General features: G+C 48.8%; 9 protein-coding genes and 1 long non-coding RNA gene across 15 annotated transcripts; 2 read left to right on the top strand and 8 right to left on the bottom strand.

Moving 5' to 3' along the window:
- Positions 1 to 65: 65 nt before the first annotated feature.
- LOC112343301 lies at positions 66 to 2,393 on the bottom strand. 3 transcript variants are annotated; one of them, XM_024666517.1, is made up of 9 exons: positions 2,355 to 2,393; positions 2,204 to 2,245; positions 2,112 to 2,144; positions 1,786 to 2,058; positions 1,470 to 1,731; positions 1,126 to 1,413; positions 987 to 1,053; positions 650 to 930; positions 66 to 595 (listed from the first exon to the last, which is right to left on the bottom strand). In XM_024666517.1, the coding sequence occupies exons 2-9, from the start codon at positions 2,241 to 2,243 to the stop codon at positions 145 to 147; spliced, it is 1,695 nt and encodes a 564-aa protein (XP_024522285.1). In that variant the 5' UTR covers positions 2,244 to 2,245; positions 2,355 to 2,393; the 3' UTR covers positions 66 to 144. The 3 variants fall into 3 exon arrangements, with proteins under 3 accessions (XP_024522285.1, XP_024522284.1, XP_024522286.1); XM_024666516.1 differs by having other exon boundaries at positions 2,204 to 2,386; XM_024666518.1 differs by having other exon boundaries at positions 448 to 608; positions 2,204 to 2,386.
- LOC112343302 lies at positions 2,324 to 4,236 on the bottom strand. The gene is made up of 5 exons (XM_024666519.1): positions 3,139 to 4,236; positions 2,872 to 3,081; positions 2,698 to 2,809; positions 2,498 to 2,638; positions 2,324 to 2,450 (listed from the first exon to the last, which is right to left on the bottom strand). Exons 1-5 carry the CDS (start codon positions 4,217 to 4,219, stop codon positions 2,393 to 2,395), a joined length of 1,602 nt encoding a protein of 533 aa, XP_024522287.1. The 5' UTR covers positions 4,220 to 4,236; the 3' UTR covers positions 2,324 to 2,392.
- A 70-nt stretch (positions 4,237 to 4,306) lies between these two features.
- On the bottom strand, positions 4,307 to 7,335 carry LOC112343303 (AAA-ATPase At4g25835-like). Of its 2 annotated transcripts, XM_024666521.1 has the most exons (3): positions 7,216 to 7,335; positions 4,495 to 6,233; positions 4,307 to 4,438 (listed from the first exon to the last, which is right to left on the bottom strand). In XM_024666521.1, exon 2 carries the CDS (start codon positions 6,010 to 6,012, stop codon positions 4,498 to 4,500), a length of 1,515 nt encoding a protein of 504 aa, XP_024522289.1. In that variant the 5' UTR covers positions 6,013 to 6,233; positions 7,216 to 7,335; the 3' UTR covers positions 4,307 to 4,438; positions 4,495 to 4,497. The 2 variants fall into 2 exon arrangements, with proteins under 2 accessions (XP_024522289.1, XP_024522288.1); XM_024666520.1 differs by having other exon boundaries at positions 4,495 to 7,335.
- A 577-nt stretch (positions 7,336 to 7,912) lies between these two features.
- On the bottom strand, positions 7,913 to 9,772 carry LOC9645776. Its single transcript, XM_002992757.2, has 6 exons — positions 9,704 to 9,772; positions 8,871 to 9,656; positions 8,701 to 8,805; positions 8,233 to 8,643; positions 8,145 to 8,173; positions 7,913 to 8,074 (listed from the first exon to the last, which is right to left on the bottom strand). Exons 2-4 carry the CDS (start codon positions 9,170 to 9,172, stop codon positions 8,244 to 8,246), a joined length of 807 nt encoding a protein of 268 aa, XP_002992803.1. The 5' UTR covers positions 9,173 to 9,656; positions 9,704 to 9,772; the 3' UTR covers positions 7,913 to 8,074; positions 8,145 to 8,173; positions 8,233 to 8,243.
- Positions 9,773 to 9,823: 51 nt separating this feature from the next.
- On the top strand, positions 9,824 to 11,267 carry LOC9645753 (deoxyhypusine synthase). 2 transcript variants are annotated; one of them, XM_002992779.2, is made up of 7 exons: positions 9,824 to 10,027; positions 10,075 to 10,242; positions 10,303 to 10,521; positions 10,589 to 10,675; positions 10,728 to 10,833; positions 10,881 to 11,116; positions 11,177 to 11,267. In XM_002992779.2, the coding sequence occupies exons 1-7, from the start codon at positions 9,824 to 9,826 to the stop codon at positions 11,246 to 11,248; spliced, it is 1,092 nt and encodes a 363-aa protein (XP_002992825.1). In that variant the 3' UTR covers positions 11,249 to 11,267. The 2 variants fall into 2 exon arrangements, with proteins under 2 accessions (XP_002992825.1, XP_024522290.1); XM_024666522.1 differs by having other exon boundaries at positions 9,936 to 10,027; positions 10,079 to 10,242.
- LOC9645752 (probable carboxylesterase 120) lies at positions 11,183 to 12,654 on the bottom strand. The gene is made up of 3 exons (XM_002992756.2): positions 12,544 to 12,654; positions 12,401 to 12,476; positions 11,183 to 12,336 (listed from the first exon to the last, which is right to left on the bottom strand). Exons 1-3 carry the CDS (start codon positions 12,552 to 12,554, stop codon positions 11,308 to 11,310), a joined length of 1,116 nt encoding a protein of 371 aa, XP_002992802.2. The 5' UTR covers positions 12,555 to 12,654; the 3' UTR covers positions 11,183 to 11,307.
- Positions 12,484 to 16,223, bottom strand: LOC112343300 (phosphatidylinositol 3,4,5-trisphosphate 5-phosphatase 2B-like). 2 transcript variants are annotated; one of them, XM_024666514.1, is made up of 20 exons: positions 15,731 to 16,223; positions 15,531 to 15,668; positions 15,142 to 15,219; positions 14,974 to 15,082; positions 14,847 to 14,917; positions 14,700 to 14,789; positions 14,585 to 14,650; positions 14,464 to 14,528; positions 14,304 to 14,391; positions 14,169 to 14,258; positions 14,031 to 14,115; positions 13,842 to 13,974; positions 13,724 to 13,796; positions 13,597 to 13,674; positions 13,415 to 13,548; positions 13,267 to 13,360; positions 13,156 to 13,214; positions 13,028 to 13,118; positions 12,860 to 12,968; positions 12,484 to 12,808 (listed from the first exon to the last, which is right to left on the bottom strand). In XM_024666514.1, the coding sequence occupies exons 1-20, from the start codon at positions 16,067 to 16,069 to the stop codon at positions 12,558 to 12,560; spliced, it is 2,241 nt and encodes a 746-aa protein (XP_024522282.1). In that variant the 5' UTR covers positions 16,070 to 16,223; the 3' UTR covers positions 12,484 to 12,557. The 2 variants fall into 2 exon arrangements, with proteins under 2 accessions (XP_024522282.1, XP_024522283.1); XM_024666515.1 differs by having other exon boundaries at positions 12,621 to 12,818.
- A 100-nt stretch (positions 16,224 to 16,323) lies between these two features.
- On the bottom strand, positions 16,324 to 17,504 carry LOC9645751 (probable ribosome-binding factor A, chloroplastic). The gene is made up of 3 exons (XM_002992755.3): positions 17,142 to 17,504; positions 16,770 to 16,943; positions 16,324 to 16,714 (listed from the first exon to the last, which is right to left on the bottom strand). Exons 1-3 carry the CDS (start codon positions 17,481 to 17,483, stop codon positions 16,583 to 16,585), a joined length of 648 nt encoding a protein of 215 aa, XP_002992801.2. The 5' UTR covers positions 17,484 to 17,504; the 3' UTR covers positions 16,324 to 16,582.
- Positions 17,505 to 17,536: 32 nt separating this feature from the next.
- Positions 17,537 to 17,936, top strand: LOC112343299. The gene is made up of 2 exons (XR_002991231.1): positions 17,537 to 17,729; positions 17,779 to 17,936. It is a non-coding gene; the product is annotated as an uncharacterized LOC112343299 (long non-coding RNA).
- LOC9645775 (O-acyltransferase WSD1) lies at positions 17,817 to 19,783 on the bottom strand. The gene is made up of 6 exons (XM_024666512.1): positions 19,413 to 19,783; positions 18,786 to 19,355; positions 18,584 to 18,724; positions 18,315 to 18,524; positions 18,125 to 18,262; positions 17,817 to 18,072 (listed from the first exon to the last, which is right to left on the bottom strand). The coding sequence occupies exons 1-6, from the start codon at positions 19,650 to 19,652 to the stop codon at positions 17,911 to 17,913; spliced, it is 1,461 nt and encodes a 486-aa protein (XP_024522280.1). The 5' UTR covers positions 19,653 to 19,783; the 3' UTR covers positions 17,817 to 17,910.
- Between the last annotated feature and the right edge of the window lie 2,468 nt (positions 19,784 to 22,251).

The raw sequence follows: 22,251 nt of genomic DNA, 5'->3' as shown, positions 1-22,251 counted from the left end.
GTTCATGTGCTGGCGGTCATGCTTAGCTGCAGAGATCAAGTTGGCGTTATGCTTAGCATCCATTGTTGCAGAAAAACCACTGATAGATATTGTTTTCTCTTCTGTCCCTTCTTCATTCATCGCACAATCAAACTTTCTCTCATCTTATTGATGGCAGCACTTGTCCTTTTTCTCGATTTTCTTTCGCTGCCTCGTGTCGGCCTTGGCGTCCGTCTTGTGCCCGCAGAACGGAACCGTGATCTCGTCCGGAAACAGAGTGGCAGACTCGAAATCGTCCGAGAACAGCACGGCCACAAACTTTGCTCCAAACCTCTTTCCAAACTCTTTTGCAAAGTCGCGGTAGACTGTCACCACCATCTCCTTGGTCACGTCGATAAAGACGTAGGCTTTGAGCTGTTTTTTCTTGCGCATGCTGTGGTACCTCTCGCCCTCCATAACTTTAGCATTCAGATCCCTCTTCCGCAACACCTCGGTCTCCAGTTCGATCAGCCAGCCTATGTCTTGAACGTAGAACTCGTGCAAGCCACGCCCTTCAAGCCGAGGACCGAGATCAATGTTTGGCCAAAGGGGCTGTGTCAATACCGCGCACAATGCACTGCACACAAGGTCTACGACATTTGTCATAAAAACGAAGAAAAGTAAAGATTACCGGTGTATCCCCACTTGTATCTTTTCCAATGCATCTCCAGAGCAGTTTCGAAGCACCGCCGGATTGATTTGCTTCAACAGCCTCCGCATAAATTTTTTGATTCCCATGTGGTCGATCCGTCTCGCCGACCAGCCACGCTTGTATAGGTGCTTCTTGTAGAAGTAATCGTGTGCTAGGGATATCATACTGTAGTATCCGTCGTCGCTTTTTATCGCTTGTCCCCTGAGGACCATATTGTACATTGGCCCCCGTTCCTCGTTCCGGACAATAGAATCGGGAACCTGACAATAACTAAGTTTTGTCATTGACACACAAACAAACATATGTCTAACGTTACCTTGTCAAAATTGAGGAGCTTCATAGCAACAGCGTGATAAGGAGCTTCGTGAACGAGGTGGTGGAATCTACAAAAGAGCTCAGCTTCCAAAAAAAAGCAAAAAAAAAAAGAGAGGAGAGGAGAGGAGAGCTGCGCTTACATGCATATGCTCCGCAGCTCAGACAAGCCAGATAGAAACTCAGGCTTGGAGAACTTGGACCACAACTGGTCTTCTACTGCATATGGATGCCTCGTTCCAGCACCCCTGGACTCGAGCAACTCGAGGACATGTGCAAGGACTCCCGGTTGCTTGTCTGTCATTCGAAAAACATAATCCCGGAGTCCGTCACTCAACTGCGGGAGGCCATTATGTGCAAGCCAGCCTGTCCAAACTTCTATGGCTTCCAAATCACTGAGCTGTATAGCGACTCCATGGGAGCCTGCAGGTCTGGCTGGAGATATGCCTGTTAGATTAACTTTTCGAAAAAGATAAGAAATTTTTACCTTAAAAGTACTCGGTTCTCGTCATTCCATTTTCCAGGAGCCGACTTTGCCATGAAAACTGTCTCTGCTCCGAATCCCGACGAGATGATAATTTTGAGGTTGGGAATCCATGTTGTATCTCGTTCCTTATTGCGATATTCCTCTTGCGTCGACCTTATAACGTTCCAAAGCGGCATTTCGTCGGCATAAGAGCCGTCGGCTTCGTCGACGATGAGCAGCCTTTTCGGGCCGCCAGGCTCGAAAAGATCGTTGAAGGCCCCCTCTAGGAACTAAAGCACGTTAGTGGTCGTAGCTGACGAAAAAATCACTGACATACTTGAGTACTTGGCCACGAACTGCTCGTCGAAGTTTAAATGGATTGAAGCCAAGCTGATGAAGTAGACGTGTTTCCAACGCGGTGAACGTCTTGCCGCCGCGTCCGCGAGCTGAAGCAGAGAAGTTTTCCCACTCTGTGGAGGTGCTCGCATCTGGACAGTCCCTACTGTGTCAACAAGCCGTAGTAGCTTGTTCACAGTATGTGTTCTAGGCGAATAAAAGCTCCGTTGCAACCGTTCACCTAAGCCTTCGGTAGTTGATCCATAGTCGTGAACTGCAAGCACGAAGAGGTTTTCTCTATGCACAAGTTGCTGAAACAAATCTCACCGTCCGGCAACTGAATTCTTCGTTTCGGAGGCGCTGTCAGGACACAGCATCACGGTTACACGCCTGATCACATAAAAAATCACGAGGCTTGCCTGTACTGAAGTGAACTTCGTCAGAGTTGGTTGCCTCCATCCCTGTTAGGGTTGTGGCGGGAAAGAAAAATAAAAACGTAAAAACGAAAAAAAAAAGGAGAAGAAAACGAGTCTCTGATGCAATCAACGAATACATTTCTATTTGTTTTACCTTTAGACAAATGTGCGTTTCTTTACGCATGAATATTTTTATGTAGTCAGAACGAATGGTTGGACATCCTGTTCTTCCCGCACTCCCATCACAGATCTGCAAATAAAATGTTGAGTGAGCAAAACAAAAAGGCTGCCGTCTACCTTGCTCTAGATGCTGCATACAGTCTCTCATTAGATGCGTGGATTTCCGCAAACATGCGGTGGAAGCTTTGCGTCTTGCGCTTTCCACTTGTAGCTCGCAAGAAATGATCTTTGTTCCACACTTTTTGCATCTCAGCAAACCTTGACAAGACCAGTCAGTGAGTTTTTAAGAGAAAAGAAAATGAAACACTACAACCAACCTGGCCACACGGTCAATCTTCCCTCGCCGGACAACCGCCTTCTTGCTGGCAGCACCAAACGATCCATCTGAAAGGCAAGGAGAATGGCTCTTTATGTCACTTGCACGACGCTCTGCAGACACGGAAAATCACGAGGGTGGTGAAACCTGCCTAAGAATTAAAAAATAGACTCACGGAATGCAGGGCTCGGGCTCTTTTGAATTCTATCGTCTGACACTCTTTCGATAAATGTGCGTGGAGTAGAATTGATTGAGTCTTCACCATCTGTCTCGTGCTTCTTCATGGAGAAATGCCTGAACTCTGGCGTTCCCGAGTCTCGCAAGAGCTGGCAAGCAGCGCAGTTTGATCGATTGGTGCCTCCAGACAAAGGTCTCTCTTCCGTTGCTACATGTTTGCAAGCGCTATAAGCAACTGAAATAAAAGAGGAACCAACAATACTACCTGCATGAGACTCAGTGACAGTCCTGGCAAAGCAATCATCCTCAGAGACTGGAGCAGCGGCTGGAAGCTTGGATGCTCTTGGATGAAACAGATTGTGCGATCTGACAACCCCCAGGTTGAGAGGCTTGAGATTGATCCCAAAGTTCTCAATAGCTTCCTCAACTTCCAGCGAACTTATCGAGTGGTCGACCTCCGACGCGCTCCCATCTTTGCCACTGGCACGTTTGCTCGAGCTATATTCCGAGCTCTCTTCATGGTAAACTCTACGGGAACCACCACCACCTTTGGAATTCCGATGACTTGAGCTGTAGTCCGAGCTCTCCTCCTGGTAGCGATGACGGTGGTGGTGGCGATCATGCTGGTAATCGTCACGCTCTCGGTAGTGTCTCGCCGACAAAGATCTTACTCGGTCACGATCCGAAAAAAGATCTTCGGATGGTTCCTGCTGCAGCACTGGACACGATACAGGCCTCTGGCGCTCCTTGAGCTGTTCTAAGATCTCCCCAGGATACAAGTACTCGTCCACCACCGGAGAGGCCTTGGACGCAAAGTCAAACGTGGACGATACCACATTGTCGCACGGCTGAAGAACATGCCGCGACGATCCACCACCAATTTGCTGTGCTTGCGAGGCGTGATCCCTGTGAGAAATCTCTCGATTCTCCTTGCTGGAGTCGGAGTCCGAGGCCAAGAGGCCCACATTGCAACGAGGCGGAGTGCTCGGCCTGGAAGAAGAGGCGCTGCTGGATTTCGCAAGGAGCTGCTCCTGGAGTTGGAGTTCCCGGCTGTCCTCGAATCTAACATTGCGATGCGAGAACCTGTGCTGCTGATTCATACCTTCTAGCTCCCAAGGAGAGCTATCCCGAGTGTTCTTGGGGACGTCCTCATCGAAATCCTGATCAAGATAGCTCGATGCCGGCCGGGAGGGATCGGAAGGGCTGCGATCTTCGCTCTTGAAGCAATTGGGGACAGTGATCTGGAGCTGCGACAAGAATGCGAGAATGACATGATCGGGAACATCGTCGTGGCCGAGAGCGTGTAGCTCCGATCGAAGCTCCGGGAGCGTGAAGAAGGCCGCCATCGCCGAATGGAACCCTAAAACAACACACACTGCGAGGCAAAGAAAGAAGAAACTAGAAAGCTTTTAGGAGAGACAACAGACAGTTTGGACGTTGAGGACAAATCTTGACCGTAACTTTTTTAAACTCTTCAAAAACATGTGGATACATCTGGGCCGTTCATCCGCAACGATGGAGATGGATTCTCGTGTTCTTCGAGAACAGTTCCTGTGGAGTTGGAACTGGATAAAAGTCATGTAAGAATGGGCACAAAATCACGAGAAGAATCAAATCAAACCTTTTAACTAATGGCGACGCAAGGAGGAGAGCTTTTGTCCGGTTGAAAAGCAGCGTTGTTGCATTGTTGCTCGATCTTGTCAGCCGGCGCCTTGAAACTATCCTTGAAATCCATCGCCACATGGTTTTGCTGCTGCTGCTGCTGCTCGTCGAGCGCTTCATCTGGTAGAGTCATCTCCTTCCGCTTCACGTCCCTCGCAGCTCGCAGAGTCTCCAGCAAACTCTCCAAAGCATCGGTCGGGAACTTCTTCTTCTTGATCAGGATCTCGCTCACCTCCGCCGGCGTCACCTTGGCCTCCTCGAGCACCAGCTCCAGATCATCGTAGAGCTCGTGATCACGAATTCCCAGATAGTTGGTCGCCAAGATCTTGAGCGCCGGGAAGGTGCAGTGGGACATGAAGATGTGCATGTCCATCCGACCCGAGCGGAGCAGCGCCGGATCCAGCTTGTCGATGTGGTTGGTCGTGAAGATGATGATCCGCTCGCTCCCGCAGCAAGACCACAGGCCATCCGTGAAGTTGAGCAGTCCGGAGAGAGTAACCCGGCTGGGCTCGTCGTCCATCTTGGCGGGCATGAGCGACGGCGGCGGCTCTCCAATCTTCTTCTCCTTGAGCTTCTTGCGATCGGACAAGTTGAGGGAGCAGTCGATGTCCTCGATCACGATAATTGACCTGTTGGTCGTCTTGATGAGCAGCTTCCGCAAGTCGGCGTTGCTCGCCACCTCGGTCAGCTCCATGTCGTAGACGTCGTATCCCGTGAAGTTTGCAATGGCCGCGATCATGCTCGACTTGCCCGTCCCCGGCGGCCCGTAGAGAAGATATCCCCGCTTCCAGGCTCGACCAACGCGCTGGTAGAAGTGCTCGCCCTTCATGAACTCAGTCAGGTCCTCCATGATCTCCTGCTTCTTCACGGGGTCCATGGCCAGCGTCGAGAACGTCGAGGGGTGCTTGAAAGGCACGCTCTCCCACGGCTGGCGGTGGAAGTTGTACGAGTTCTTGGCGTTGGTGTAGAGCAGCTTGTCCCGGTTTCCGTGCTGGAGCTCCTTGGCGTGCTCGATGATGTGTTCGAGATAAGCTGACAGCACTCGCTCCCGGTCCTGCTTCTTGATCTTGAGAGAGTAGTATCTGCGCTCGTCGGGGCTGCGCTCCCAGAGGCTAAACTGCGCGGGGCGCTCCGTGATAATGTGCTGCCACATCACCTGAGCGCCGCGGAAAGTTTCCGTGACGCTCTCGCTCCTGGCCAGCCCGAAGGTGATCTTGTTGGAGTTTTTGGGACGGGAGAGCGTCGCGCGGTGAGCTGCGGTGGAGGCGGAGGAGCTGAGGTGCAACTGGACGCAGCTGTAGAGCTCGTTCGAGTTCATGCCGTCGAACTCGTATATGTCGAAGTAGTTGTAGAAGGAGAGGTACTCGAAGAGGAAGCGGCCACACTTGCTGAGCATGTATCTGAATTCCGGAGGCATCACCCCCTGGAGGAATGCCAAGAGTCCCAGCAGCGATCCCATGTAAGTCAGCAGCTCCATCTTCGGCTCAGCTCGATCGAGCTTCTCAGCTGGAAGGAATGGCAGCAGCAGCAGCTCTCAAAAACTGTGCTCGCCGGAGATCACCAAGGCAATATGCTGCTGCTGCTGCTGCGGTTGCTCGTGACCTCGATCGTCGCCATTGTCGTAGAAAAAGATATGAGCTGATGAAACTGCCTCCCAGCAAGAAACCATCCAGCCAGCCAGTGGCAGGGCCAGAGGAGCTAAGCCAGAGAGAGAGAGCCAGAATTAATATAGAGAAGTGTAGTGACAGCTAGCTACAACTCCCTTAGCGGATATGATTTGCGTTTCTGGCCAGGCAACAGAGATGCACTGAAATGACTTAGGAGCAACAGTAGCAGTGGCAGTAGCGCTCAGAGCTCGCGAGTTCTACGCGGCTGGAAGAACACACACAAACAAACAAGCAAAAAGATAAAGAAAAAACACTCAAGGAGAAAGAATGATAAGCTCTCAGCTCGAATCAAACAAGACAAGAAAGACAGCTCTCGCTTCCATAATGTCAAGCACAAGCTCTGTTCGTGTGAAGTGAGAGCTATCCTGCTTACTTATAAGTTGGAAGAAAAAGCTAGACGCAGCTCAGCTCTCACTCAACTCTGCGGAGAGAATCAATCGTCGGCATGCTGCCGCTGATTCGCGACCAGCACAAAAAACAAACCCAGGCAGGATGATGTTTGTGCAATTAAGAAGAATCAAAGTGGTCCTTCCTCTGCTCGCAGGCGAAGCAACGAACGAACAAACGAACTAAAAACGACGTCAAGGAGGGGAGCAACGGAGACTAAAGGCGATGGAAGACAAAAACCTCTGAGCGAGAAAAGGAAAGGTGTAGAAATTGACCCAAAACAAGAAGCTCCAGGTGCGGCAGAGCTCATTCACTATGATGAAGGGATAGCGAAAACTCTCGAGAGCGACCGACCACGCAATCAAGGATCACGGAAAAACATGCAAGCGTAGCAGCCAAAAATCTCTAACAGCTTGACAACGAACCGAAACTAAACACACGCACCCCTTCCCTAACAAACAAGCCAATATTTCACCTCTCTCACAGACAAAGAATCGAATCGACAAGCAGCAGCAGCAGCAGCAGCCTCAGCGAATTCTCCCCGGCAAGAGCTGCAATGCGATGCGACGCTATCTACCGACTCTCTAGAAAGAAAGGCCCAAGAGAAATCCATCGCTACAGAGAACCTTGCTCGAAATCGATGCCAATGCCGGAGAGAGATGGAGCGCGCCGTGGCTGCGTCGCCTGGTCGATCTGGATCATCACCATGCCCGCCGCGAAAACAAATGGGGCATTTGGCGCGTGACGACCCTTCACCGCTATAAGGGCAAAAGAAAGATTTCCTGCGATAGAGACGACGAGGTAAAAACCTCTTGTCACCGCGCCTACGTGGCGCGGTCAACTAGAGTTAATGCGGGCGGTAAAAACTTCAGCTTTAGCGTACGTAGCCGTCACTGGGGCACGGGCATTCAAGTAGTGTGTGATGGTCGGCTGTGTGACGGGCAGCTTTGTTGAGAGTTTACCCGGCAGTGAGACACCACTTGTCACTGGTCACGTTTATTTACCCCCTTCCCTCTCTCTTGGGGACAAATAAACCCCAGCACCGTACCGAGCTTGGATTCCATGGCCAGTAATGCCCATTGGGCCGTGGTCTCCTCAGCACAGGAGCCGTAGTACACATCGAAGTGTTTAAGCAGAAGGTGGTGTGTTCGCCCAAAACAAAAAACTTCCGCCACCCCTTGCTGAAAGTGAGCGAGCAATTCTGCTTGTGATTGATTTACTCTGATTGATTGATTGATTGATTGATGGACTCTTCCTGTCCACTGCAAGCCAACGAAACAAAACAAAACAAAAAGCAAAGCACTTGCAATGGTGGCGGGCGGATGGTGGAAAGCTCTCGAATAGAAACCCCTGACCTTTCACTTGCCACAAATATAAAACGAGGAAAAACTAATACCACAAGCTTGTTTTCTATTGTATCGTAAAGAGGAACCTTTAGACTTCCAGCCAAAAAGCTTCTGAGTGGATCTTATTCCTGTGCCGTCCCTGAGAACGGAAGAATCGAGCATTAGAAACTCTAGAAAAGAAATCCTATGAAGAAACCACAAATCCATACCTGGATCGGATCTTATTCCTGTGCCGTCTCTGAGAAAGGAAGAATCGAGTATTAGAAACTCTAGAAACAAAATCCTACGAATCCATACCTTGATTGACACTAGACGAGCGTGCTGTCGCTGCAATCCTTCTGCTTGAGCTTGAGCTCAGCTTCCACACGCTTCTGAGCCCGTTTCGCTCGTCGTCCAACGCTCACGCTTTCTTTCACAACGTCTTTTCCCTTGCCACCGCCTGAAGCACTTCCTTCACCGGCTGTCACCTGACGAACGCTTACTGGGCGTGCTTCCTTTCTCCCACCACGAACATAGCCACTGTCACCCCACCGCCTGTTACCCAGCCGGACGTTCGAAGTGTAGTAATACTCTTCTTCGTAAAGCTCATCCTCGTCCTGGTAATCCTCAACGTCTTCTGGCTCTTGAGCGGCTGCAGGAGGGAGAGGCTTGAACCAGGTGGACCTCAGCAGAAGACAAACGCTCTCTTCAACCATGAAGTCACTCATCCTGTGACAGACGAAAGTATACCATGAAAACCATGAAAAGGAAAATCACAAACCGTACCTTCCATCAAGTGTCTTGCAGACAAACAAAGAAGAAAATGGAAGCTTGCACTGAGGACACCATGGACTTTCCTTGTAGGAAGCCCATCTCAGGATGCAGTTCGCACTGGAAACAGAAAAGAAGAAGAGCTAGGATAATTAGCGTTGTATCAAAATGCATGCATGAAGTACCAGTAAGCATGGTCGCAGCCTTTGATTTGTGCCGTGTCTTCCACTCGTATCTTCTCCAGACAGATTGCACAGAGCCACGACGGCGAAAAACCATGCTTCAAGGCAGACGAGCCTTCGGCAGCAATCTTGCAGGCGGCCTCAATCTTCTCTTCATTGCAGGCGGCCTCGGGACGTTCCATAACAAACTCCGAGAAGTCGGCAACTTTCACGGACCAGAGTTGGGCCGTTACAGCTTCAATGTCTTCCAGTCTTCCGGCTTCATCAGCAACAGCAGCAGCAGAGCTTGCCATTGAGCAGTCCATCTCACGCTTTCGGTGGTCACCAGAAACACGAAGAACAAGAAAAAACGAAAAAACTACAAGCTAGCTTCCCTTAACTAAATGATACCAGCCTCCGCCTTTGTCTCTGGAGTATCGAGAGCAGCAGTAGCCAAAATGGCTGCGAGTTTCACACAGACTTAACCGCCCTCTACACCGGACCCGGGAAGGACCAGGCAATTCAAGCCAGACCACAGGGGCGAGGTAAAAACCATGGCGAGGAAACGACGCACAAGTGCGCATGGCAGGCACTCAAAAATGACACATATCTCAGATGGAAAACAAAATCCCCTTTGCTGTGAGGAACCAGCTTGAATGACTCGAAAAATGACGATGCAATCAAAGCCGCAGGCACGGCAAAGATGAAAAACACGATGCACAGTACCCTTTCAATCCTTCGGCAGTGGCAGGAAAATCGAAAAAAGAAGAAGTCGAGAGGCGCGGCGGACGAAATCGCTCAACAACAGCGCTGCCACAAGAAAAAGGTTGGATTTTGCTATCGTAGAGCGATCTTACCTGCTGTGCTCGCTCGCAAACCCTTGGCTATGGCGAATTTAGGGCTTCTCTGCTTAAGGCGATACGAATATCCGTGGGATAAGATACCATGGCAAGAAGTTTAGGGCTTAGGGTTTTTGGATGGGAGAGGAGGATGAAATGCTGCCGGGGAGCGTGCACGAATCGGTAATGCGCCCATCGCAGGCGCTTAGAGGCCGTGCAGACGAGGTTCTAGGCTACGATTTCAATGGTGGCGTCGTCTACGGCGATCTCCTCGCGTCGATGGCTCGGACTGGATTCCAAGCATCGCTTCTCGGTCGCGCGATCTCTACTGTCAACGACATGGTAATATTTCTTCTCGCGAAGTTTTGAAGGAAATTCCTGTTTGTTAGCTAGATTGGCGGCTGAGCATGGAGCCAGTGGCAGAGGATGCGACAGAGGAAGAGCGAAAGCCCTCTTTTCGAGAGAGTGTGAAGTGTAAGATCTTCCTGGGCTTCACGTCCAATCTCATCTCCTCTGGTGTTCGAGAGAGCATTCGTTTTCTCGTAGAGCACCGCATGGTAAAAGCTTTCTTTTTTCGTTTTCTCTATCAACTGTATCAATGGTGGTGATCTTCGTAGGTGGATGTTTTGGTGACCACTGCCGGAGGAATCGAGGAGGATTTGATCAAATGCCTCTGCCCGACTTATATGGGAGACTTTGCATTGCCTGGTGCTCAGCTTCGCTCCAAAGGATTGAATCGCATCGGGAACTTGCTGGTCCCCAACGAGAATTACTGCAAGTTTGAAGACTGGGTGGTGCCTATACTCGATCAACTTCTCGTCGAGCAGACACAGCAGGTACTAGAACTTCCATTCCAGCTTCCTGGTAACAACACGGTTAACCTCCTCAGCTTTACTCTGAAAGGGAATCGTCTGGACGCCATCAAAAGTGATCGCGAGACTCGGGAGAGAGATCAACCATCCTTCTTCCGTTTGCTACTGGGCTCAAAAGGTAAACTAGCTCTTCCAAAACTCATCCTTGTGACTCGTCAACTGGCTTACAGAATGGTATTCCAATCTACTGCCCTGCTCTCACCGACGGCTCTTTAGGTGATATGATTTATTTCCAATCCTTTCGGAATCCAGGGCTAGTGATTGATATAGTCCAAGGTAAAAAAGATTCAATGTTCATTGACCTCCACTTCACTCTCGCGTAGATATACGAGGCATGAACAATGAGGCTGTTCGTGCGGGCCTCCGTAAGACTGGGATCATCGTCCTCGGCGGCGGAGTTCCAAAGCATCACATATGCAACGCCAACATGATGAGAAACGGTGCTGATTTCTCCGTCTTTATCAACACAGCTCAGGAGTTTGACGGTAGTGACTCTGGTGCGAGGCCGGACGAAGCCATCTCCTGGGGAAAAATTCGCGGAGACTCGGATCCTGTCAAGGTAACCAAACAAGTTTCTCTCTTGATCTCCTCCAACCATTCTTTTTTCTTTGAAGAACAGGTTCACTGCGATGCAACAATTGCGTTTCCTTTGCTCGTGGCCGAGACATTTGCCAAAAGATTTCACAATTAGAAGGAAGATTGAAAAAAAAGGGAGGTAACTCGCTTCTATCTAACTGGTAAACTTTAAACTCATGCTCTAGCCTCCCTGGAGCGCTTGGTGACGAAGCCAGCCAGTGCTCGAAGGAAATTGCCTGTCTCCTCGGTATCGTAGATGAAGAAGCCATGCTTAGCTTTCTCATAGTCGAGAAGCTCCACCTCCTTTTTGGTCTTCCTCAACGAAGCGACGTACTCAAACTGCCTGTCGTGCATCCAGTCTACTCCTCCCAACACCACCAGAGCCGGAGGCAGAGGAACCTTTGCCAGCTCCATAACAGCCGCCGGGAGATTGCAATACGGATGAGACATGTCGGAGCCTTTGGGAAGAGCCAGTCTCCACAACCAGTCGTTGGTCTGGAAGGAGAATGATCCGTTCTTAGCACCCACAACCTCCGAGCGCAGCCTGTCCGGGCCCCCCGTCATCGGCTGCACCAAAATCTGTCCTCTGATCGCCAGCGGCTCCAAGTCACTCGAAGAAGCTCGCACTGAAAGATGGTGGACGATGTTGGCTCCGGCACTGTCGCCCATAAGGAAGATCTTGCCGAAGTCCGCGTACGTCGCCAGCCACGGGTCGACGAGCTCGTTTGCAGCGGTGGCCTGAGTCTTCAACCAGCTCAGAGCCGTAAAGGCGTCGTCGTACGCAGCAGGAAGACGATTCTCTGGGATCAGCCTGTAGTCCACCGACACCACCACCGCATTTGTCTTTCTGGCGATCTTCTCGCAGTACTGGTGGTAGAAAGAGATGTCGGGGCTGAGGATCACAAAGGCACCGCCGTGGAAGTAGAGGATCACTGGGACTTTCTTGAAAGCTTTGTCATCGCGGACGAGGCTGGCCTTCTCGGGGAGGAACACCCGGGCCCAGATGGAGGGACTGTCGCTTATGACCACGTCCCTGGAAGCTACGCCATCCACAAAGTTGGGATTGGCTTGGAGGTGAGGGAACGGCATCGTCGAGGGCCGGATCACTGTCTCGTCTTGGGTGTCGATCAAAAGCCCGAACAGCCCCTTGAGCTTGATTACCCGGGACGACGACTCGGGAGGAGATTCATCCATCACTACTAACTGAAGAAAATAAAAAAGAGGAGAGATCAAACTAGCTAGATGGGTTGGAGGAATGTCGCCATACCTTGCTCGTTGTCGCGCAGAAGACGCCAGGCCACGCCAAGAAAATGAGACCCTTTACAGTAACTACCTCGTAAAGCCTAGAAACACAACATTAACGATTAAAACAGATCATACCAAATGAATGAAAAAGAAGATCCAACCCACCCGTCGTCCATGGCTCACTGGAAGTGTTCTCTAGCGAAGAACGTCTTCTTGAAACTCTTCCGTAGTGTCAAAGTCCGCACAATCAAGCTATCGGCGAGAGAAGTTTTTTGCTTGACCAAGCTCTTCTCCCACGTTAGCTTCATCCCACCTTTGAGGATGCCAGCGGGAAGGCCGCGGTGCAGCAGCTCGATCTTAAACTGAGCAACTTCGTCCGGACTTCGCTTGAATGCAGCAACGACACCATTGAGCGGAATTGCTCCGAATCCTAAAGAATGCTATCCAATCATCCTGAAGAATGGGACGGGGCTGGCCTTACCAAGAGTGTCGTTAGCCGAAGTGAAGTCATAGTCAAGAACATGGCACATCAAATATTCGTGCTCCAGCCGGTGAAGGGAGCTTGCAGTGACAACTAGCTTAGGCAGGTCCTTGGCAGATGCAAATACGAGTTGTAGTCATTGAAAGAATCAGCTAGAGGAAGAGCTACCTTCGCAGGATCCCATACTGGATTCAGTGTTCGATATTTGACTTTGGAGTGAAACTCGCTCACCAGGTTTGCACCTCCAAAAGACACGTACCTGGGAGAAGTTGAGTGAAAGAAGCAACACCACTTACGGGTCTGAAAAACCGTTTATATCTGACGACCGCAATCCTTGAGCCTCCAGTGACGTAAGCTGGCACGAAAGCATCAAGCTCGGTACGTCTAACGCGTTAAATGAAACTTACAAGTATGTGCCATTTTCTCCCGTCAGCATCGAAGTTCAAGCAAGGAAGCGCATATGCTGTAAGTGACACGGTTGCCCCCACTGGCTTGTGATCACTACCATCAGTTTATCAGCTTTAGTGTCTGGTAAGTTGACGTATGAAGAGGTACCTAGTACAGATTTCAGGCGCTGAAAAATAAGAAGTTGGTCTCATATAGCACCCATCAAATGACCGGCACAAAATACGATCGCACCATGCTGGGAGACGTTTCTCATTGTATGAAGATAAAGTGTCCCGAATCATCTGCAATAAACGTGATAAGAAGCCTAGTTTTCGGATAAGCATCTATACCTTGAATGTTGGAGCAAAACCAATGTTCCCTTCCTTGAATCCATGAAAAGCCCTTGACGCTGCAATCTCTCTTGTCAACTGAGATAATCACAATATGAAGTCCAAGGACATGTGAAACAAACAAAACCTCGTCGTGATCCAAGAGCTCCTTGTAATTGCCAGCATTGATCTGATCGACAACCTTTTGCCAGACGCCTTTCCTGCTCCAAAACGTCAAAATAAGCATTACTATGTTCATTACTCACTCCGGTGAAACTGTTCTCTCTTCGACATTTTCAAAATCCAGACGATAGTTCAAATCTCCCATCCAGAAAACATGATGAAATTTACTTAAAATGTCCATTCCTTGATAGCCAATGCTCAGATTCTCGACAATCTCTGCAGATCAGAATTTCAGTTACATTATAGTATATACAATTAACGTCCTACTGAACCTCGGTAATTGCCGTTTCGCACGTCACAATATCCCATGTGTGCAGCTAGATGTGAGTTTACAAAGCACAAATCCGTATCCCAAAACTGAAGGAACGAGCACAGGATCATTCACAGACCAAAATATAAGGAATTGTTACCTTAAAAGCAATGCATACCGCGCCTTTGTTTGCCACGACATGGCCCACTCCTGTGGCTTCACTTCCACTATCCATCTCCGATATGGCTTTCTGCATAGCGAATCTAGAACACTTGTGTAGAAAACAAAAAGTTACCTCGGCATCATCTCGCACAAACGCCGCCAAACGGATCTGGCTTCGTGACACAGCACAAACAAGTTTGTATCTTTGGCCTATGCAAGACCTGCATGTAACTGCAAAATCTTTCAGAGAAAAAATAAAATCCTACATTACGCCCATGTTAAGCACAACATACTTTACACTGTTTATCCAGTCTTTGGCACAGTCCGAGAAAGGTGGTCGAGGCGGATAATCGCATTCCTTGAAATAAATAATGGCGTTATGCAGTCCTCAGGAACATACAAAGACTTTTCTACCTGCGCACCAATAACTAGCAGCTCGTGCTCGCTCTTTGTAGGAAGCCACGATGACAAATCCGCAGCCTGAGCTGCCAAAGATCAGCAAATTGGCCCAGAATTATAGCTGACATACCGGTCTTGCGTTTCCTACATTCCATGTACCCAAGAAAACACTGATATCATGCTCGGGTTCAGCTATTCCTGCAACTATGTCCATTAAAACCTGCAAATACACGACAACAACGAACATTTTTAAAAGTCAAGCAAACAGACTGATCACCTTCCCCGGCATTAGTCTCTTCCCAGTCTTTGAAAAAAGATCATACCACTTGGTTTTTCCATCTTGACCACCTGAAATGAAACAGAGCAATAAGGTGGCACAAGGAGAAAAGACATCTTCCTCAGACCTCCCTTTTTATCGAGAAGATCAGCAACACGAACTTCCGTAGAAATCCCAAGCGAGTCTTCTCCTCCAAAACGTGTCTTAGAAACGACGTGTAACAGCAGAACTGCATTCTGTCCAACCACCCAAACTCGTCAGTAGGAAAATACTTGCAAAGCTGCAAAAATTGTACATTTGGATCCTTGATGTCAAAAGTGAAGCTCTGGTTAACTTTAACGGATCCATCTTGCTCGATCGCTCCGACCCGAATCTGAGAGCAGCCCAAAACAGAGAAGCGGTCAGGTAGCAGAGGAAAGAAAAAAGAGGAAATGTTGCTCGCGAATGTGGGGACAAGACCTGTTTCTCTTGCCTGACCGCACCTGGCGATCCACTCCAGCATAGCAACCTAGTCCACGCTATTATGATCAAGTGAATCACACATTCCTTTCTGTGCATTCCACGATATACCTCTCAAACGGACAACTACACAAGCTCGCTAAAATGCTCTCAGACGCTGGGGAAATCCTCGAGGCCTATGGCAAACCGAGCTCTCAGATCTCACTGGGTTTTAAGCTTGTGTACCTGCTTAGAATGTCTCGACTGGTTCTCCACTTTTAGCTTGAGCCCAGCCACCTTGACGTCGACATCGCGTACTCTTTTTTTGAGATTTTTGACGGCGACAATGTTTACTCTGATACGACACGCCCTGGGAAGCACATTCTGCCAAACACACAAATCCAAAACCATGTAAAAGTCCTCCTAGGATTTCTCTAGGATTTTACCTCGCTCGTAGACACTTCTTGAGCCTCTTGGCTTGCAGCGAGCTCCATCTTGGATTTTCCAAACGCAAGCGCGGAGAATTTTGGAACGCACTTGACATCGGCATCGAGCTCTTCGGGCAGGCTCCGCTTGGGATAGTAGATTCCGGTGTGGGAGAAGGAGCGGAATCCCTTCTTTGGCAAATTTCTCGATACCTGCTCCAGTGCCTTGGGAAGCGACGAAAATCTGCGAGGAGAGCATGGCACAGGCACAGATGCCTGCGGAATATCGTCCTCCGTGATGCAATCTAGCGGCATTGTCGCTCTACTACCTTGCAACACCGATTCAGACGAGCGATCCATCTTATTGAGCTCAGTGCGCGATCACAAGCACATCCATCGCCATCGCCTCAGACATCAGCGCTGAATCGCAGGGGAAAAACGCCAAGAACCACCGACAATGACAATCGATCGCGACAAGGGCGACAATGTAGGCATCCAAGTCGATGTCGAGAAATATTTGCCCTAGGCTAGGGAGCAAGAGGGACCGTCGATTCTGGCGCATTCGTTCGTACGCCATGGTGTGGCCTGGCCTTTTTTGTCGTACTCCCATCCAAAGCTCTTTAAAATTGTTCTTCCACTCACTTGACCATGAGTTGTTCTTAACGCACGTTCCATGGTCTTGTCCAAATAATTCGATTCGATTCTTCCTTTTGATCAAGCCCCCCAGTGGCGTGACACGATCGCAAAGTAGAAGAGACGAAATCAACAAACCAATCGCTTGACACGATGTCGATTGATCATTGCTCCACGAAGATGATCTCTTCGTCGTCGATCTCACTAAGAATTCGCACGAATCTTGCTTAGCTTTGCTTGCTACTCCACGAAGATTATCTCTTCATCATCGTCGTCAAAGTCACTGTCTTCGTCGTCGGAGCGGTCGGGGATAGTTTCGCCGCGCTCTTTTCTCTCCGCTTCCTCTTTCAGTCTATCCAGGAGTTTAATCACCTGCAAACCAAAGCACTTGATAAGCGCGAGAGAGCGTGGAAGTTTTGTAACGTACCCTGGCACCCCTCTCGAACGAATCGTCCGCGATGAAACGAACCTCGGGAGTTAGCCTTAGCTTCATGCGTTTCCCGAGCTGCATTCGCACGTATTTCTCTCGAGATTTGAGACCTTCTATCGCAATCTCTTTGCCTCGCTCGTCGCCAAACACGGAGATATAGATCTTGGCCACCTGGAGAGAACCGTTCGTAAGAAAACCGAAAACTATGAGTCGGCCAAGATACTCAAAGAAACAAAACAAAAAGGAAGCGCTCAAGCCCAAAGGAAACAATGAAGACAAGGTTGAAAGAGGAAAAACTGGAAGAGTGGAAGAGTAAAAACTTGGAAAGAAGTCCGGCTAGAAAGCATTGAAAAAAATGTGAGAACTTACTTGCAAGTCCCGCGAGATTTCTACATCACTGATAGTCGTCACGGAGGAGAGATACAAGTCAGCACCGAGAGCCGCTTCCGGAAGAATGGCTTGCATCAAAACTTTGTCTTTGATGAGCATCTCCCCGACCTCCCTTCTAATCTGCTGCGCTACCATTTTAATTCTCCTGGGATGAGCCATGCACACCGTGCTCAATCCATTCCTCCTCCTCGCCAAGCCCAACGAGCCACCAAATGCCGGCCGAGACGAAGGAGCTGGAAATCCACACCATTGCTGTGCGAGAGAGGAGCGCTCTACCTGGAAATGCCGGCCCAAGCTCGCGCATTGCAAAATCTCCGCCATTGGAATCGCGAATGGCGCTCAGCACTATGCCATTGATATCTTTTATTTAGGGTTCTTGGGGATCGATATTTCTAGGGCTTTGAGCGAGGAGAAGGCGCCATGAACGCGGACAAGATTCGTCGCGTGAGGGAAAAGCAGCGCTACCTCCAGAGCGTGGACAAACTGGTGCATTTGAAGATGCCATACGATCGCATCTTTGCGGTCTTCATCCCGGGCGCTCTCATGCTCTTCACGGGATTCTACACGGTATGCCCCTCTTTTCTCTCAGATTTCGCCCTTATTTCTCGATATCCAGGCGCGCGGAATCTACGATCTTGCTCACGGCACTGGAAAGATAGAAGGGTAGCGGAGGAGCAGCCAGCAATGGCTGTTCCTTTCGACCTCTTTGAACAATGTCTAATAAGTCCTTTTGTGTTCTTGCTTTTTTCTAAGATGTCCACTCTTTTGCTGTGATTGCTGCTTGTTTCATCCTTTCTAGCGCATCTTTGCAGTGCTGTAGCAAGTTTTGAGGATCTGGTATGATGTCTTTGGCGGCAGTGGCCACTAGTTTTGCTTTTCCAGCGTAGCTTTGGAGATGTATGAAGAGTGACTGATAAAAAAAAAAAACATGGTTTAGTCGATCCTCGTCAAAGAGAGCTTACCTGAGGCTGTCCGACGACTGTAGGAACGATGCTGGTGATTGGGTTGCCGTCGAGCATCATGGGTTCGAGAGGTCCCATGACGTTTGAGATCGAGAAAGTTGTATTTGCTAGCGTTTTGTATGTGACATCCGCTGTGATCTGCGAGTGAAATAACTTCAATCTTGCAGGACGACGAAGACATACGACTGACCTTTGGTCCACAAAGTTTCATCGTCAAGGAGCCGGCTGCATAGGTAAATGGAGCCTCTAGTGATAGCTTTTTCCTAGTGCTGATTTTCTTTGCAGACCGGACATGCTCGAGTGGATCAGTGTGCTCTTTCAGTGGAATGGGAATGACCAAATAACCAATCTGGTTTCCCCAGCGTGCTTTGGATGATCCCTCCATCATGTCTGCTATCTCCTGTGACAACAACGAAAAAAACACGGTGAGGGCCATGCTTGAAAGAATTCTACACTTGCCTGTAAGCCTGGGGATTTTCTTATGTTTACTAATGCCGTTGCATGCATGCGATGGCTTTCAAAATTTTGTTTTGGCGATTTTTCACGCAGGTAGCTCGCGATCCCTGCTGAAACAAATCCGAGCATGACGTCGTTGATCGTCTGCGACAAGGAAAAAAGAATCCAACGTCCAAGTCAGTCAGAGGGTGTTCAGGTAACGTACCCCATTCACAGCTTTCTTTACAGTTTTCATGTCTTCCAGTGATATCTCCGTGGATGCAATTCTTTTAGGCATGCGCTCGACTCCAGGAGACCCTTTAATTGGCGTGGAACTATCCTTGGAGAACAAAGTGACTGCTGCAAATCTCCCAACCTCGGTTACTGTGTACCACAGCGTAGCAAGCACTGTCCAGAGGACAAACCAGAGTCCCGCGAAGAACCCTTTCGGGTGCTGCTTTCGAGGTGGGAGTGGCATGCTTGGCAGATTTTCTGGATCGCTCACACTTCTGAGTGTTGCTACAAGCAGGGAAACCAGAGAGATGCCGTCGCCGAGCGAGTGGTGGACTCTTAGAATGCAACTGGCAGCTGAATCCGACGACGGGACGTTGAGTATGTGGACCTCCCAGAGTGGCTTTCTTGGATCGAGCGGTGGAGCGACGGCCAGAGCAGCGGCATAGTCCTCAACCGGCGAAGCAGACTTCTGGGCCTCTGGTAAGATATTTGCAACAATGACGTGCTCCTCTATGTTGACTCGAGTTTTAACCCATTTCTCGCGTCCAGAGCCATCGAGTTGCTGTAAACCCAAGAAAGAGAGGCGTTAAGAGATTGAAGCGAGGGAAGTTGAACATACCATGATGCTACTGAATCTTTTGTGCTTGGCAAAGGTTTGGAGGAGCTTGCTCTTGATTCCAGGGACGCTGACTGTGTCTTGAAAGCCGATGATGCAGAGAATGGTGCAATGAAGTCGAGGCTGGATGAGCATTCTTCCAACGGGACTCACTGGCTCTTCATTCTCCGGATCCTCCGCCATGGAATTTTGGTTCTCTTGCAAAGGAGGAGACAATTTCTTGGATCGAATTCGCAGTCCCATAGCTAAGGGCAAACAAGGGTTTCACACCCTCGAAAGTTGACTAGATTAATTTACCATACGACCTGACCATAGTGGATATCCCGAGCATATAATGGACTCATTCATATAATTAATAAAATTATGTAAACCCATTAGAATTAGTAAATGTCTGAAAGCTGGCTTCTTAAACTTTTTTTTGCATCTTGAGGTCTAATTTCTGTCTTTCAAGGTCCTATAAATACAAAATTCTTAAGGTTTCAAAAAAGTATTATACTGATTCTTATATATCAAAAAGAGCTTTTGGCACAAAAATCAGAGCAGTTTTCAACACCAAACACCGCAATTGCAAAAGCCCTTTGTTTCCTTGCGCATGCATGCATTTCCCATTTGTTGTCCAGTTCTAGTGCGCCATGACATCGGCGGATGTTTCAAGGTCTTGCTTCGCTGTTGGATTTGGTGCTTGGGTGCTTGTGTCTGGCTTGTGGTAGTAATTAAATTCATGGCCATCTGCTTCCCTTGCGTTCTATTAATGCTGTCTGTGTCTTCTGGCTGTGGTCGTGACTGTGTGCCGTGCGTCTCTTTGCCTAGTGATCTGCCTATAGCCTGGCCGTTGTAACTGGTGGTTTGCCTGATGTGGTGCGCTACATTTTGGAGCTATGTGTTGACGAGTTTGATCTTGCTTGGGGGTTTTGTTTTGTTTGTATTCACTGGCCGTGGATGTTTCCTTCGCTCTGTGGTTTCACTTGTGTGGTTTCACTTGTTGTTTTACCTTCTGGATGGCTGCGGGTGGACCTTGTTGTGGCTGGCTGTTTTTTCTGTGTTGGCTTAAGCTGGTTGTGTCATGAGTTTGTGTATACAGAAAATGTGTCTTGGCCATGGAGATGCTAGTTATTCTTTACTGGGCTGCTGCGAGCGCATTTGTCTTTCGGTGGTTATGCCGTGGCGTTGTAACTGGTTTCTTGGTTTTTTCTCACTTATTTTATTGTTTACAGAAACAGAAATAACACGTCGGTGTGACGCTTATATCTCTGTCAAACGGCCGGCAGTAGCACAGTTAGCAATAGACGAGTCAGGTTATAAGGGAAGGTTCCCTTCTGCTCGAACACTCGTGTGCTCACTTTATGGTTTACCATGCAATTTGTGGGAAGGTGTTGGAAGTGGACTCGTAGAGTTGGACAAAAGATTTGTAAGAAAGTTGTCAGTTCAGCAGGTTACTGTGCTCCTGGCACCTAGTGGATCAGGGAAAACAAGAATGCTGATTGAACTTGCCAGCACCAGGTTCAGTTTGTTTTTCACAGGTGACCGTCCCATGGTTGGGTTTGGAGGAGGATCAAAAGATATTCACAGAGTGGCCAACTGGATGGAAAACAGTTTTCCAGGAGGAGAAAGAAATATTACCCCAGAGCATCCGGTGGTGCTGTGTGGCGTGGGGGCCTCAATCCTTGCAGCACGGCTCACTTGGCTTAAATTATTGAAAGAGTGTAAGCCAGGGCTTGTTCCACGAGACTGGGTGTTTTTTCAGCTGGAGTATCCAGCAGTTGATGACGTGTTTCTGAGACTGGTTGAGGAGTTTCTTGGTTTGGTCTGTGAAGTCCATCAAGTGCCCTCTTTCGTTAATTACTTCACTAGGGGCATAGAAAAGCTGGTAAAAGAGCTGGGTTGGGGGGATGGCACAGTTGTGCTGGACGAAGCTCAGTCATTATTACAGTGCATGAAGGGCCGCTTCATATCAGGCCAAACTCCTCAGGAAGGGCAGTCTTTGTTGAATCCCATTGTCCTTGCTCTTAAGTCATATGGTGCCCTGTTTGTTTCAGGTACAGGAAAGAGCATGTTGATAGTTGGGCAGAATCTTCTTTCTGGAACTATAAAACTGTTTGATGTGGAAGAGATTTACAGTCTACCTGGGTTTGATGGCAGCAACATCCAAGTGTTTATGGAAAGGTTTATAGATGTTAGTCAACTAGACATGCTAGCTGTTATCTCCACCTACACAGGGAGGAGAAGACTTTTATGAACTGCTATTGAGAAGTATATTATGGAGACTACACCTGCTACAGATTGGTTCATGGAGTTTGCACAAAAGATGATCACTGAAACAGGCCGGGAACTTGGAGTCTATCGCTCTTTGAGAGATGATGTGGTTTTGCTGTGGAACGATCCTGAGATGGCAAGCTTTATAGAAGATCTGATATTTACTTACTATCTCTTAGGTAAGACAGCAAGAATTACATGATATTGTGATATTTACTTTTACATTTTCAGGTGCTGGACATGTGATTGTACCAGGATGGAGGAGGGGCATGACTCTTGTAGACTGTGGTCTCGCAACTCTCCTTGAGAGCAGCGATGGAGCAGAAGCTTTTGCCCCAATAGTTCCATATATCAGAGGGGTCACCGATGAAGCTCAAGTTCCCAGTTTGCCAGTTACAATAGAGACTCCTAGTTTGTCAGTTACAACAGAGATTTGCTATATAATCTTGTGAGAGCCTTTGGTGGTAGATGCATTGTGGCACCACATGCCACAGGGTACGCGCTTTATGAGTACATTTAGACAGCCATCCATATGCAGAATCAACTTCGAGACATATGCATGCACAACACTTGGAAGTGCTTTTGAAAA

This window comes from Selaginella moellendorffii, unplaced genomic scaffold (assembly GCF_000143415.4).
Source record: "Selaginella moellendorffii unplaced genomic scaffold, v1.0 SELMOscaffold_142, whole genome shotgun sequence".
NCBI lineage: Eukaryota > Viridiplantae > Streptophyta > Lycopodiopsida > Selaginellales > Selaginellaceae > Selaginella > Selaginella moellendorffii.
This window is presented reverse-complemented; position numbering and strand designations above follow the sequence as displayed.

Bases quoted from the DNA above. Each gene is read 5' to 3' on its own strand.
- LOC112343301 (XM_024666516.1), bottom strand. From the start codon at position 2,384: ATGCGTAAAGAAACGCACATTTGTCTAAAGGTAAAACAAATAGAAATG. The intron at 2,145-2,203 runs GCAAGCCTCGTG...GTGTCCTGACAG, and splicing joins CGAAGTTCACTTCAGTACAG to CGCCTCCGAAACGAAGAATT. The intron at 1,054-1,125 runs GTAAGCGCAGCT...GCTCTTTTGTAG, and splicing joins GAGCTGCGGAGCATATGCAT to ATTCCACCACCTCGTTCACG.
- LOC112343302 (XM_024666519.1), bottom strand. From the start codon at position 4,219: ATGGCGGCCTTCTTCACGCTCCCGGAGCTTCGATCGGAGCTACACGCT. The intron at 2,810-2,871 runs GTGAGTCTATTT...CCGTGTCTGCAG, and splicing joins GAGCCCGAGCCCTGCATTCC to AGCGTCGTGCAAGTGACATA. The intron at 2,639-2,697 runs GTTGGTTGTAGT...GGTCTTGTCAAG, and splicing joins AAGATTGACCGTGTGGCCAG to GTTTGCTGAGATGCAAAAAG.
- LOC112343303 (XM_024666520.1), bottom strand. From the start codon at position 6,012: ATGGAGCTGCTGACTTACATGGGATCGCTGCTGGGACTCTTGGCATTC.
- LOC9645776 (XM_002992757.2), bottom strand. From the start codon at position 9,172: ATGGACTGCTCAATGGCAAGCTCTGCTGCTGCTGTTGCTGATGAAGCC. The intron at 8,806-8,870 runs GTACTTCATGCA...TTCTGTTTCCAG, and splicing joins GGCTGCGACCATGCTTACTG to TGCGAACTGCATCCTGAGAT. The intron at 8,644-8,700 runs GTACGGTTTGTG...CGTCTGTCACAG, and splicing joins TGCAAGACACTTGATGGAAG to GATGAGTGACTTCATGGTTG.
- LOC9645753 (XM_002992779.2), top strand. From the start codon at position 9,824: ATGGGAGAGGAGGATGAAATGCTGCCGGGGAGCGTGCACGAATCGGTA. The intron at 10,522-10,588 runs GTACTAGAACTT...TTACTCTGAAAG, and splicing joins TCGTCGAGCAGACACAGCAG to GGAATCGTCTGGACGCCATC. The intron at 11,117-11,176 runs GTAACCAAACAA...TTTGAAGAACAG, and splicing joins GAGACTCGGATCCTGTCAAG to GTTCACTGCGATGCAACAAT.
- LOC9645752 (XM_002992756.2), bottom strand. The intron at 12,337-12,400 runs GTATGGCGACAT...TATTTTCTTCAG, and splicing joins TCTGCGCGACAACGAGCAAG to TTAGTAGTGATGGATGAATC.
- LOC112343300 (XM_024666514.1), bottom strand. From the start codon at position 16,069: ATGGATCGCTCGTCTGAATCGGTGTTGCAAGGTAGTAGAGCGACAATG. The intron at 15,220-15,530 runs GTACACAAGCTT...GGCTGCTCTCAG, and splicing joins AGTCGAGACATTCTAAGCAG to ATTCGGGTCGGAGCGATCGA. The intron at 12,969-13,027 runs GTAGCTCTTCCT...GCATCTGCCAAG, and splicing joins CAGTATGGGATCCTGCGAAG to GACCTGCCTAAGCTAGTTGT.
- LOC9645751 (XM_002992755.3), bottom strand. From the start codon at position 17,483: ATGGCGGAGATTTTGCAATGCGCGAGCTTGGGCCGGCATTTCCAGGTA. The intron at 16,944-17,141 runs GTAAGTTCTCAC...GGTTCTCTCCAG, and splicing joins AAATCTCGCGGGACTTGCAA to GTGGCCAAGATCTATATCTC. The intron at 16,715-16,769 runs GTACGTTACAAA...TTTGGTTTGCAG, and splicing joins CGTTCGAGAGGGGTGCCAGG to GTGATTAAACTCCTGGATAG.
- LOC9645775 (XM_024666512.1), bottom strand. From the start codon at position 19,652: ATGGGACTGCGAATTCGATCCAAGAAATTGTCTCCTCCTTTGCAAGAG. The intron at 19,356-19,412 runs GTATGTTCAACT...TTGGGTTTACAG, and splicing joins AAAGATTCAGTAGCATCATG to CAACTCGATGGCTCTGGACG. The intron at 18,263-18,314 runs GTCAGTCGTATG...TTTCACTCGCAG, and splicing joins TGAAACTTTGTGGACCAAAG to ATCACAGCGGATGTCACATA.